Below are 14586 nucleotides of genomic sequence, written 5' to 3' on the forward strand. Positions count from 1 at the left end.
CAAACTTTCTGAATTGCACATAATACAGAATCTTCTGCATGCATGAAATACATGAATGACCTACAGTACTACATTTAGCTAAATCATAAGTATACAACAGAGCACTGTCTGAGATATGTGCCATACATACCTTTTTCTTCTTAAAGAATACTAGGGAATGCATTAGTGTGCTAGTATTTAATTGCCTCATTGGCTTGACTTGCTTTGCGCAGACCACATGGTCAGTCTGGACCAAACGTACTGCAGACCACAATGCATCCAGATGGCCTGTGTTTGTCTGTTGGTTTAGTGCCCTGAGAGACCACAGAAAATACTGCATCTCTAGTCAAACCCATCAAACGCACAAGACCTGAGCTGGGCTTTCTGTTTTTCCGATGCACTGAATGTGGTAATTTGCTAGGGAAATAATTGAGGGAGAAATTCCTGCCAAGCAAACAGTCTTACACCAGGTGTGAGAAACTGCTTCCTGTTTAGACTTGACACCTCACACACAACAACATCTGGCCATAAGCTGCTATCGTTGTGTGTTTGCTCTGTTCCCTCTTGATGTTTGGCTTGCAGTACCCCTCTGTGGGAGACAATGAAGGATTGAAACACAGCTATTTTTTCAATGATCTGTGACTTCATTTATCACAATAAAGTGGTCAACTTTGGCCCATGCTTTGATTCCTGTTCAGCACATTGTGTTGCTAAAGACTGGAACACAACTTTCTGCCATATTTATAGTCAGGAACTAGTTGCTGAAAATCAAGCCAGGCTGCAGATATTGGGCAGATAGAGTTGACAGATGTTACAGTATTTTGCATAGAGTATAATGTGTACAGATTCTGATTTCTTTATAAGGGGCTATTAAGGTTCTTCAGACCAAAAAAAAAAAAAAAAATGGTTCTTTTAAGAGCTATTTACTGAAAGGTTCTATGAGGAACCAAAAAAGATTCTTCGTTGGCATTTGTGACCTTTGGGAACCTTTATTCTAAGCGTTTGTGAACTCATGTCAATCATTTTGATGCAGTCCAGACCGCCTGGACTTTTTTTTTTGAAAGCAGTTCTCTGTGAACATTCATGCAAGTTTGCATATGGCTTTCATTCATTGTATAGCAGTGACATATTGCCATTGGCGGGCATATTGCTTGGATACAGATGTCACATGTCTTCTTAGTGAGCTGTTGACTGGCATTATCATGCCGTTGGCACTGTGGGGTTGTTTTTCTGTGGCACGTCAAAGAGATTTTGGGTCGCTTGCAGCTTGTTGTCAGAATGGTCAAAATATCGTGTTTCACTTCAGATGACAAACAGTGTGTTGCTGAGATGTTTGGAGAGAACTGAAGGATTCAAATGAAAAATAAGGATGTGATTTTATTGTCTGTGTGAGTCTGTTGCGTGCTGAGAGAAGAATCGGAGACCACACATGGGAACAATCATGTGCTAGGCCAAAACTCTTTATGGCTTACATTAGTCTTCACAAAAATACACAATGTTTGTAATACTTAGGAGTTGAAAGTAAACTGTGGCATTAAAATAGAACCCACAAAGCTTTTAGAAATCCCTAAATTAAACAAATAGCATCTGACAGACATTAATGCAGGTGCAACACACACCCCTAGGAACAAACAGTAGAAATGTTAGAAATACGACTGACGAATCTTTTATTTGTCAAGGGCTGGGTAAAAATCGATTCCTCAATTTTAATCTACTCTCATTTTTAAGAAATGATATTGATTCTTAAATCTCAAGAATTGATTAGTCTAACCTTTTTCAGTAAATGTATGGAACATTGTTGCGCACCTCCCATCCAATAAATTGTAATAAGCTTTGTGCTTTGTTACTTTTGATATAAAAGTCTCAATTTCAAATTTTGTTCAAACAGCAGTATTCAAACAATAAATACAGCACTTCAGTTCAAAGCAGGACACGAACTGATCATCTCCTCCATTTTAACCAGTTTTAGCACAAAATAAACATTAATAAACATTCAAAGCTATGTTAAAAGAGAGTACAGCTTACTAAAATCTGTAGGCTGTCTCATGTAAGCACTCAATCAGTGTTTCAACCACAGAAAGATGTCAATATAACAGCTTGTAAACACTGTCATGTTTCATTGACTTAAGAAAAACATATTCGGTGACCATACACTCAGCTAGAAATATGAACTCTACACTCTTAAACAGGGGTCACCAAACTTGATCCTGGAGGGCCGGTGTCCTGCAGAGTTTAGCTCCAACTTGCCTCAACACACCTGCCTGGAGGTTTTAAGTATATCTATTAAGACCTTGATTAGCTGGTTCAGGTGTGTTTGATTAGGGTTGGAGCTAAACTCTGTAGGATACCGGCCCTCCAGGACTGAGTGTGGTGACCCCTGCTCTTAAAAATAAAGGTGCTTCACAATGCCATAGAGCAGGAATTCTCAACTCTGGCCCTCGAGGTCCATTTTCCTGCAGAGTTTAGCTCCAACCCTAATCAAACACACCTGAACAAGCTAATCAAGCGCTTCATCATTACAAGAAAGTTACAGGCAGGTGAGTTTGATCAAGGTTGGAGGTAAACTCTGCAGGAAAGTGGACCTCGAGGGCCAGAGTTGAGAACCTCTGCCATAGAGGAACCTTTTTTGTCTAAATGGTTCCATATAGAATCTTTAACATCTGAAGAACATTTCTGTTTCACAAAATGTTCTTTGTGGTGACAGAAGGTTCTTCAAATTATAAAAAGGTGAGAAAGAGATGGTTTATTAAAGAACATTTGACTGAATGGCTCTTTGTGGAACTAAAAATGGTTCTTCTATGGCATCGCTGTGAAGAACCTTTTTAAAGCACCTTTATTTTTAAGAGTGCAACGAAGACTATTTTGCTAAATATATGCACCATCTAACATATTCATATGGAGTTAAAAAGAGGGCCACAAATACTTTAAGAATTGAAGTTTAAAGTACTGTGAGAAAAAATAAGTTTTGCAAACCAAAATAAAGAATTGCGATACAGTTTTTTTCCCCTTTGTGCTTCATGTTTTTGTGTATTTCTCTTTCTGACATTGTTGTGAGAATCCATAAAACCTTTATCCAAATGTGCACACTTTTGGACAGCCCTGACTTTCATTACAACTCTAGATTTTCATTTGCAATTCTTTATTTTTGTTTGCAAAAAGCACAAGCATATGCAAGTATATACAAGTATATGCAACACTGTTTTGACTCCATATATTCTAGTCTTTACTGTTCTTCAGTGTTTAATTTAGGTTTGAATAAATGACAGCCACCATTTAAATGTTTATACTTTTGAAAAACAAATTGAAGTAGAAATATAATTATGTAATTGTAAACTTTATTAAGTGTAATTTAAGCATTTGTATACAAATCAATTAATTTTACCCTTCAATATTATAGTAATGACTCTTATGTATATTTTACAGCATTACTTAAGATATTTTTTTCCCTTGAGAAAATTTGGCATGTATTGTATCTGATATATCTCCAAAATAATCAATATCAAATCGAATCGGAAATTAAATCAAGTCGCAAGCTTGTGAATCAGATTCGAATTTGATTGTGACATTTGTGCCAAAACCTAGCCTTAATTTTACACTAAAAATAAAGGTTCCAAAAGTGTTTTTGTTCCCCAAAGAACCTTTCAGTGAACAGTTCTTAAAAGAACCATTTTGAAGAACATCTAAAGAACCTTTCTCGACTATAAACAACCTTTTCTGCATCTGAAAGGTTTCATGGATGTTCAAGATTCTTCATGGAACCATCATTGCCAATAAAGAACCTTTATTTTTAAGAGTGTCAATAAATACCAACCAACCAATTACTTCTGTAAATGTATAGACAATGTAGCAATTTATCTTGTTGCTTCAAACCATTAAGTCCATTTATTGTGCTTCACTATGTTTTATTCCATTCTCCTTATATAAGCACTAAAGTGCTTCAGCAATATTATAATCCTTCACAGTCATGTACATAAATCAATGCAGACTCAAGAATTATTATGCTTTCTATTGCAAAAACAAAGGCAAAACAGAAAGCTCTTTTGAATAACCCTGTTTATGTGTGTGTTTTATAAGAACTGTCCAAACACTGCAGCTGTACATGATTCAGCAAAATATGCAGTAGGTCTTGTTGAATCATGTACCACTGTTTTCTCCAGCATCACTGTTTTCATTTTTTTTTTTTTGCACATTACAATCAATCATCACAAGTGGGAGAGCCACCAGGGAGCAAAATCCAGCTAATAAATGACTAAAGTGAACATCGCTAAACTGAATCTAAAACAATAATTGCATCCGATAAGCCGATTATGCTTTGACTGGCATGGTGCTGAAGAAAATGTCTCCTCTGGGTGAGCTTGTTAATACCTGTTTTTTTATTTTCGAAACCTTTTGTGGTGACATATTTGTGGGCAGGAGCGAGCTGTTGTTGTGATGTTAAAAGCTCTCAAGCTGAGACAGAGACGCTGATGGTTTATGTTACCTGAATTTCAACAGTGGTGTCTGCGGCTTATGCTGCGAGTCTTTTGCTTCCACATCAATCCACAGGCAGTACTTTCTTCGCATTGTGAAGTGCGGCAATAGTTTTCCAGAAATGTTGAACTCCTACGCTTGTTTCAAAGTAGACAGAGTGATTTCACTGGGGTGATATTTCAGTTTGATTGATATTTCTCAAATGAGCTTGACTGTAATGGGCTTTATGTGGGCTGACTTCATTATGTTACAGGAAAGTGAACGAGAGAGTGAGTGGGTGGGTATATAGGACTCCCATCTAAGCTGAATAGAATAAGATTTTTTTTTTATCAGTTGTATAAAAACTCATAGCCACCTAAAAGAATAGTTCCCTCAAAAATGAAAAAAAAAATGCTACAAAGTTACTCACCCTTGGGCCATCTAAGATGTAGGTGAGTTTCTTCATCAGCTTCATCAGAAATTTAGCATTGCATCACTTGCTCCTCAATGGATCCTCTGTAGTGAATGGGTGCCATCAGAATGAGAGTCCAAAGCTGATAAAAACATCACAATAATCCCCATGTAGCCTTATTCACACAACTCATTCATCAGTTTAACGTCTTGTAAAGTAAACTTGTGTTTGTAAGAAACAAATTCATCATTAAGATATAATATGAGTTCATTATATTGCTTTCCCCAATGAAAAGTCATCTCATCTTAGTACCAGATGTTTAAACATAGAAGAAAAGTAGTAATACATCAGCTTTAAGAGCCTGTGAAGTTGATTGAATTAATAAAGCATCGAAATGTCAAAGTTACCTGTATAAAAATGTATTTCACAGAGCAGCTGTCTGAATTATTAATTCACGTCATTGTCAAGCATTGCCAATAGCAGAACCATTTTTCAATGACAGACCTGTATTTGAAATAATCTTTTAAGACCTATTGGTATTGTGGTATAGGAATTAAGGGCCAGGACATGGTGCCATTAAAATGAGAGTATTCCTACAAATATATCAGTGGAACCACAGATTCCACGCCCTGTCATTTTCCAGGAATAGATGGACGGGTAGTGAAATTACAGCTTTTGAAAGGGTGGAAATTTATGCACTGTCAGTTTATAACTGGGAGCGACAGTAAGGGTTTTATCGGTTGTGTGTGTCAGAGTGATATTCATATTAGTAGCATCGTTACTCATCGCCCTCGCTCTTTCAAGATGTTAAGATGATAGTGAAGTTGCTACAGCTATTTGTGTTGAGATTAAATGTTTTTATTTAGATGTTTATGCTTTACTTTATGCTGCATTTTGAGTGTACTGTAATTTCATGAGTAATTACCAAGTCATTTTAATGAACAACATGAGCTTAATATGTAATTATTGGCTGGGACTGCTTGTAATTGCACATTTCTTATTACAGCACTTGAGAGGAGAACCCACTTAACCTAGAATGCTGACCAGATTTGACCTTATAATGCTTATTTCAATTTTTCTTACAACCAAATCTGGAAGGGGAAAAAGTATATAATATTTGGGCCATTCTACAAAATTGGTGAAAAGTCAGAGTTTGAAACATCTTGAAAAAAATGTCTTTTTCCACAAACTTTGTATGTATACAAGTTGCATAATATCCATACAGTTCTAGTAACTGTGCAGTTAATTCTCATATTGTACTTTTAGAAAGTTTTGGAATATTTGTCCTCTCCCCAAATTTGTCACTACCGAAACACTGCAATATATAATTACAAGAAGGGTTACATTGACCTATCAAGATTCTGCTTACTGTACAATAACAATTATAATTTTAACAATATTTAAAGTATGATTTATGAGATTTGTTCTATTTTGAATCCAGTTGTTCTTTGTAAAAAAAAGTTGATCATACTGATTTCAAATTTAAGAATTCATTTTGAATATGCATTGAACCAAACACTATCATAACATCTTAGTTGATAATTTAATATACTTTGTTTTTGACAAAACATGCCATGTTTCGGTTGTGACTGCACAATTTCGGTAGTGACAGCAATGTTTTGGTAGCGACTACATCACATTACAGAATTTTAACTCACATACTACATCACTACAAAAACATACTAAAAATGTACATAACTGTACTGAAGTTTTGTTTATTTGCCCCAAATAAAAGATTATGTGTTCCCTTTTGTCACTACCGAAACAATAATGACTTGTTTCAGTCGTGACTGTTACGGTAGTGACAATTTTAGAAACTTTTAGGCCCAGCTCAAAGATGCTAATCAGCACATGTTTAGCGAGCACAGTTCTGAACAGTTGTACACACATAAAAACAATGAAACTTCACCAAATGTTTCGGTTGTGGCTGTTTCGGTAGTGACAATTTAGATATTTTTGATCCTAGGTCAAAGATCAGCACATGGTTAGCAAGCAGAGTTCTGAGCAGTTGTACACGTATACAAAAACTAAATTTTATGTAATAACACCCAAAAAACAAACAAACAATGAAACCACCAAATGTTTTGTTTGTGACTGTTTTGGTAGTGACAATTTAGATACTTTTGATCCTAGGTCAAAGCTGCTAATCAGCACATGGTTAGCTAGCAGAGTTCTGAGCAGTTGTACACATATACAAAAACTAAATGTTATGGAATAACACCTAAAAAAAGTGTGCTTAATTGGAGAAAAAAGGTGTTCGGTAGTGATGTTCCTTAAAGTTCTGAACACATTTACCTCAAAATGATGGGGCATCTACTCACCATGTAGCTGTGTGAGAGAGTGACACATTTTTTTTTTAAATAAAAAATATAAGTTGCTAACAAGTTTCTACATAAGGACTACAACTACCAGAAAAATGTGAGTTCACATGCATGATAAATCAGAGTGCCGTTGTAGTCTTTATAGCATCTTTTTAAGCGGCTGTATAATTAATTTTTGAAGTGTGACTAAGCATGTTGAAACGTGAAATTATCTTAAAATATTAAAGTATATTAACCGCAGAATTCAGTGTTGATGTACTCTGGTAAAAATCCAAACAGTACTTTAAAATGCTAATTCTTTAAGAGGTTATAAGACTACGAACTTAACATCTCTGACTCACTGTAAATGGAAAAATCACTATTAGTTGAAAGTTTACTGTTCACTCCATCTGTAATCCTCTGGACCGGTTCATTTGTCCGAATTGGCGCGATCTCTCCAAAGGGTGGCGTTTTACACCCGCTTCTCTCCAGTGCGCTTGAAATCACCCCCTCCGTCGCTCTTATCGGCAATTCAGATTGCATGCAAATGCCCTGTGAAAGGAGCGTCATTCTGAAAGGACAGCGAGTGTGCGCGCAAGGGGGGTGAGCAGAGGCATTCCTCGTTCCTCTCTCCATTCTTCTCTGTCTGCCGGCTGATGCTCGCACGTTCACTCAGCGCAGATATGAGCGCAGATCGCAGTGAAGTTTGAAGAACACAGAGAGCAGCGAGCGGTCGGATTATTATTTACATCAAACTTGCTGCAGAACTCGTTCGGCGTTTGCACTGAGAGTTCGTAACTTTCTCTTTTATCCGTTTGGTTTGACCATGGGCTCTTTTCGCAGAAAGGCGTTTTATTGGCCCGTTTGGTCATTTGCTGTTGCTTTTGTGCTTTTGAGTCAACGTTGTAATGGAAGTTGTTCAGAAAAAGAGCTGGAAAAACGAGAAGAAGAGGCGAATGTAGTTTTGACCGGGACTGTGGAAGAGATCTTGAACATGGATCCGGTGCACAACACTTACTCCTGCAAGGTAAGACTTTGCGCTTTAGACACTCTTCAAATGCATTAAAGTGAAAGTAAAAAAGGTGATTATGTACTTCACAACACATCGCATCACAAGTCCAAGCTTATATTTTAATACCTTTGGTTATTGTGAAACTGTGTTGCAATGTATATCACCTGTTAGACATATCAGAGTTGGTACTCGCAGCATGTCATGGAAACATGTAAAATGCTGTCTAAATGGGCACTTGAGCCTAATGAATCATGAACACCAAGTATCTGCAACCACTCTTTGGAATAATAAATTGCATATAATTGGAAATAAAAGGAACTTGTCTTGAACTCTTCCAAATGGGTTTTTCTAACATGTGGACATTGGTTCTGCTCAGCTAATGAAAAATATCAACCTCCACAGTCCTACTTTGATCCACCTGTAATTTGATCTTTCATACACTAGGAACCTGAACCTCAGCCTTTGCAGTGACTTGATGTCCTTTCAAGCTCTATTAGTGCTTCGGGTTCAATTATCTTCAATTATCATGTAATCATGGGCTTACTTTGTTAGAAGTAACTGAGTGCGGTCACGTATATCAAAGTCCTGAAGGAGCTAATCACTAGGACATAAAAAGTGTAAAAAGAAGAGTAATCTGAAATTGCAGCTCTTAACATCATTTCAATGTGTTATAAAAGAGATATGGCACTGCAGAGCTTATATATGTGACCCTGGATCACAAAACCAGTCATAAGGTCAAAGAGATTTATACATCAAAGATGAAAAGCTGAATAAATAAGTGTTCCATTGATGTATGGTTTGTATAGGACAATGTTTGAAAATCTGGAATCTAAGGGTGCAAAAAAAATCGAAATATTGAGAAAATAGCCTTTAAAGTTGTCCAAATGAAGTTCATAGCAAGCATATTACTAATCAAAAATTAAGTTTTGATATATTTACAGTAGGCAATTTACAAAATATCTCCATGGAACATGATTTTTACTTATCCTAATGATTTTTGGCATAAAAGAAAAATCTATAATTTTGACCTATACATTGTATTTTTGGCTATTGCTACAAATATACCCGTGCTACTTAAGAAGGTTTTGTGGTCCAGGGTCACATATGGTAAAGTTAAAAAGTCTGAGGCAACTTGTGAAAAATGCTTCCTTTTTAAATGTGTAAAAATGACAAAGCATGTAAGCATAACAGTTTGAATAGAAAGTTGATTTGAAAAATATTTTTTGTTTTTTTACTATTTGAGTTTAATAGCTGAGTCATAATTTTGTATAAAATCTGATGATCATGTTCTCCATCATTGAACATCTGAACGGCGGGAGTTTTTGAATTGACCTATAAAAATTGTAGAATTTAATATTTCTCATTCATTCTCATTCACAATTTTAGAAAACCACTGAGGTGTATATGAATCAGAAATGCTTAGCAAGTGTACCACAGAGTTAGATTGAGTCTTATGCAGCTTGCGGTAGGTGACCGGCTGGCCGCTTTGGAATGTGCAAGAAAGTGACCTTGATCTGCAGGAAATGTTGTTTTCTTAATCTCATGTTGTCTTTCCCTGGTCTGAAGGTCAGGGTATGGCGTTACCTAAAAGGCAAGACCATGGTGAACGGAGAGGTGCTGCTGGACGGAGGAAATAAGGTGATGATCGGCGGTTTCGGAGACCCCCATATTTGCGACAATCAGGTGGCCACCGGAGATACGCGCATTTTCTTTGTCAACCTGGCCCCTGAGTACATGTGGCCGAACCACAAGAACGAACTGATGCTGAACTCAAGCCTGATGAGGATTACTCTCCGCAACTTGGAGGAGGTGGAGCACTGCGTTGAAGGTAAAAAACACTTTCCTGACTCGGCATAAAGCTGTAACTCACGTCTTCTGGCCATGTAGAGATTTGAGAGTTAGAAAGCTCCTGTGGTGGTGACGGCGGTCCTGATTGCAAAAGCAGGTGGTGTTTTCTGCTCTAACTGCATCTTTATTCTACCTAATGAAGCGGCTCGTATTTTGTGACATTACATTAAGCATTTATATTATATTAATACAGCAATCATAGCATTCCGAATAAAAGTTTTTATCATTTTTTTTTCTTTTCTGTTCTTCCTGTAACTTTTTTGTTAGCTGGCAACGCTTATTGAATTTCTTGGGCCCTGGGGCGTTAAAAACAAAGCATATCATGTGCGCCGTCACTAGCAATCAGCCACTGACAGTCAGTGCTCTCGAAGGAGGGTGTGTCTGTTTGCTAACAGAGCACCTCCAGGGCCTTTGACTAACCTGAGTGAAAGTCCAAACCTCTACCTTTCCTTGAGGGAAATCATTTATAGAGTTAGAGTGGAGATACTAAAACATAACCGCATAGCTTGAAGCTCTGGGGCCCTCACAAGGGTCCCTGTGTCTGTGTTATGATGAAATTCACTGCTTATTTCCACCTTCTCACAGCCAGAGCAAAGTTTGGCTCTGTGGGAAAGAACAGTTGAATTAATAAGGTCAGACTGATGTCCAAACTTTTGTATCTTTTCAAAGTGCTTTTGGTTTATTAATGTAAAAGCGAAGTAGTGGTTGTCCTTCTACTATAAATGGCGAGTTCCTTTTTCCATTTTTGTAAATCAGCAGCGCTTGTAGTCTAATCTTGTTTAGTGTTCTACAATACTGGCAGCCGTACAAGCAGAGAAAATACACATTAGGCTGGAATACAACAGAGCGTTTGAAGCTAACATCACTCTTATAGGTCCAATCGATTTTGTAAATTGGCACTCTGAATCCTATCTGTTTGGCAGGTTGTATTGTCTAGACTATTTGTACATCGACATTAAGTCTGGTCCAATTTCCAGCTTAGTCTGGCTTAGAATTAACCACTTTTATAGGAAGATAGTTTGATTGATTTTGAAAAGTTTGAAACCATGGTTTGTGGTGTTTTTATGTGTCACAATAGTATATATTTGGTGGTTAACATTCAAATAACAACATGACTGTGTTGGTTAAACAATTTGAAAATACTCTAAAACTTAGCAGAAATGTATTTAGATGTTGTTATCTGCTATATGATGATTTTTGATTGCGGACGATTAAAATGTCTCCACCATGATAGCACACATACATCATTTTTTTTAGAGTTTTTTTCTCCTCTGCAATATGTCTATAGGACGTCTCCTATCAGATGTCAAATAGACGTCTTTAAGATGTTTATGATTTAGAATTTATGTAAATCTGACATCTTACAGATGTCTGTCAGATGTTTGTACACGGCAGATGCTCTCCAGATAAAGTGATCTTTAACTGACATCTTGAAGACGTACCTGTGCTGTCATGCTACAGTGTGCCTTAGTCTTGATATACTGTACAACACAACATACATTCACTCACTCACGCAACACTGAACTCATTCGCAATCACAAAAGTACATTATTTGCATGTGCTTTAAAGCCTTAACATGTAGCCTATTTTTTAATAACAAAGATAAAATTATGACAAAGATTTTTATCTTTTCCCACTTTGGCCTAAACATCTGCCATTCTTATTTTATATTTTGTTACCTTGTAAGGCTTTGGTTTTAAAATAGTTTGACTGTACTGTTGAGACAATTTGCTAAATAGTAAAACCAACATGACAAAGAATCCTGATAAAATCGTAAATCGTGATATTTCAGTAAAAAATCGTGGTATGCCGATTTTTGCCGTATCTCCCACCCCTACTGTGTCTCGAGTGTTAATTGTTTTCCACACAAAACTCAGAAAGCATCAAAATATACAGTTTTGTTCAAAAAGATTTTGAAAAGATTTTTGAGAAGATTCAGTTTACTTCCTGGTTAGTAGGATAGTTCACCCACAAATGAAAATTCAGTCATTAATTACTCACCCTCATGTCGTTTCAAACCTGTAAGACCTTCGTTTATCTTCAGAACACAAATTAAGATATTTTTGATTAAATCCAAGAGCGTTCTGACCCTGCATAGACAACGACACAACTAACACGTTCAAGGCCCAGAAAGGTAGTAAAAACATAGTTAAAATAGTCCATGAGAAAACAACAAGAACAATTTATTCGACAATTTATTCTCTTCGGTGTCAGTCTTCGATGATGATAGTCTATTCAGGGTCAGAAAGCTCTTGGATTTAATCAAATATATCTTCATTTGTGTTGTAAAGATGAACGAAGGTCTTACAGGTTTGGAACAACATGAGTGTGATTAATTAATGACAGAATTTTCATTTTTGAGTGAACTATCCCTTTAAGTAAGCCTGACTGATTAGACCTTTGTATATCGATCACATGCCTGACATATTAGTGTCCAACTTGAGACTGAGACTGCATGGCAGGTGACTCACGAGCCCTCGTGCTTAACAAAATCGAGCACAAATCAGAACAGTTTTCCTTCAGGGCACAACACGTCCCTTTTCTCCTTCTTTTTTTTTTTCTTTTAGTTCTTAGGTTTTTAGTGCTGAGCTTTTTGGCACCAGCCACTGCTGAGGAGAGACTGTCTTTTTTTGAGGCTGCTAAAATCTTAAAAGGTTTGATGAGGGGGCAATTTAGCAGAGTACCGTATTTTGCATTCTCACAAGTGTAAGGCCACTGAAAATAAACGCCGCTCTGACTAATGAGAGGCCATGTGCTTCATTTAACAAATGTGAGTCTTTTTATATTGTAATAGGATTGGATCTCGTTTTGCACACAAGATGCTCAAGTATGCTACAAATAGCAAACAGCTGTGTTCAGAATGGCCAACGGTTTTGTTAAACGCACAGCTTGCGAATTCTAATTCTGAAATCGCAGAGTCTATAAACAGAGAACGTGCACTTCAAAACGTTTAGAAACAGTGGTTCTGACCTTGCTTTTGACATGGTTAGACAAGTATACTATAAACCAGGCCTTGAATAAAAAGTGCTGCCCTGAAGGCTAAGTGACTTGGAATGGTGCCTAATGGCGTTTTGTGTTTGGCTAAACCGATTTGGGAATTTGATGTTATCCATCAATTATTTAATAAAGCATGACCTTTTAGTGAAGTTTATTTTGTTCTTTCCTTTGTCACTGCTTAGTATTAGACCTACAGCAAAAAAAGAGCGTGTGAGGTGGAAAGAACAAGATCGTACCTGCCAGCCTGTTGAGAGTATCCTCTCCTCTCTCTTCACCTCTGACAGGTTAGATAGCACTGAGAAATGAAGAGATTCCTAGAATACTGTCGTCAAAGGCAAAGTTTTCTTAAGGGGGGAAAAAGCGCTGTTTATAATGACAAGATTGGAAGGGTGAAATGTGATAACAAGAGAACGCAATTTAAAAAAAAAAAAAATTCTTGATACAAGTGTAGACTGGAACGCTTATAGGAGAGGCCTAGAGGCATCGAGTTCTCACTCCCACCAGCTGAAACAGACCACTTGGGTTATTACGTGAAGAAAAAAAAAACTTGGGTTAATGCGTTCATCTAGAAAAAAAAAACACCAAATCCATCTGTGGAACTTAAAAAGAGATGTTTAGAAGAATGTCTGAGCTGCTGTTTTCCTTACAATGCAAGTCAATGCTTTTCGAGGCTGTCAGGCAAGACTTCCAATGAATAAGGACTTAAATTTCAGTCAGTTCCTCATGCAAACTATCATATGGCTTCAGATGACTTGGAGTATATTGCACAAGACCAATTATAATAGTTTAAAGAAGCTTTTTTGTCCTTTTGGAGCTTGATGGAACCACTCTTAATATGGGAAAAAAAGAAAGTCATAGAAGTTTGGAATGACATGAGGGTGAGTAAACGGTTTTATTGAGTGAACTAATCTTTTAACTCCTGTTTTGTTCCACAACGGTACGTTCAGAAGTTTTCTGAATCTGGAAATCTGAGCGTAGTTGAGATTTTGGCATTGTTTGTTAAATCAACAAATCAAATGTACTTCTTTCTCTGAAGTTGGCATGTGAGGACATGCTGCTTTTCAGCGTTTCTCTGACTTTGTTTGCATATGCGGATGCTAATTCATTAAATGCCAAAGTGCACAATAGTGGAAGCTCGCGTTGTGCTGCAAGATGATCGTTTAAACCAAAGTGGACCTGTTTCAAACCGTTGTGATCCCTCGCATTTCTGATCTCCTGAATGGAGTGAATTAAGCCTGACTAAGTATAAAAAAGAACAGCTGGAAAGCAAAGGAAACTGGCAAAGAAAAAATATGTTAGGGCTTCATGTGTTAAGCATTGCAGCAGCTTTTGAACTTGAGGAAGAAGTGATGAAACTTAAGCTAATAGAATGAAAGCATGAAGGCGCTTGATTTATAGTTGCAATGAGAAGCGTGATTCCTTTTGGTGAACCTGTTCATTGCAGAAAACCTGTTCTAAAGTTCTTTTTGAGGTACAGTTGAGGTAAAAAATTTACATCCCTCTTTCAGTACCTGCATAATGTTAATTATTTTACCAAAATATAAGGGATTATACAAAAAGCATGTTATTGTTTGTTTAGTACTGACCTG

The 14586-nt window shown here is 36.9% G+C and overlaps 1 protein-coding gene across 1 annotated transcript in view; it reads left to right on the forward strand.

Moving 5' to 3' along the window:
* The first annotated feature begins 7729 nt into the window (after positions 1–7729).
* Positions 7730–14586, forward strand: part of LOC141290562 (agrin-like) — a 143104-nt gene continuing 136247 nt past the window's right edge. The window contains exons 1-2 of the mRNA XM_073822682.1: positions 7730–8167; positions 9719–9980. Coding sequence (XP_073678783.1) covers positions 7967–8167; positions 9719–9980 — 463 coding nt within the window. The 5' untranslated portion in view covers positions 7730–7966. The remainder of the gene's footprint in view (positions 8168–9718; positions 9981–14586) is intronic.

Source organism: Garra rufa, chromosome 18 (assembly GCF_049309525.1).
Source record: "Garra rufa chromosome 18, GarRuf1.0, whole genome shotgun sequence".
Lineage (NCBI taxonomy): Eukaryota > Metazoa > Chordata > Actinopteri > Cypriniformes > Cyprinidae > Garra > Garra rufa.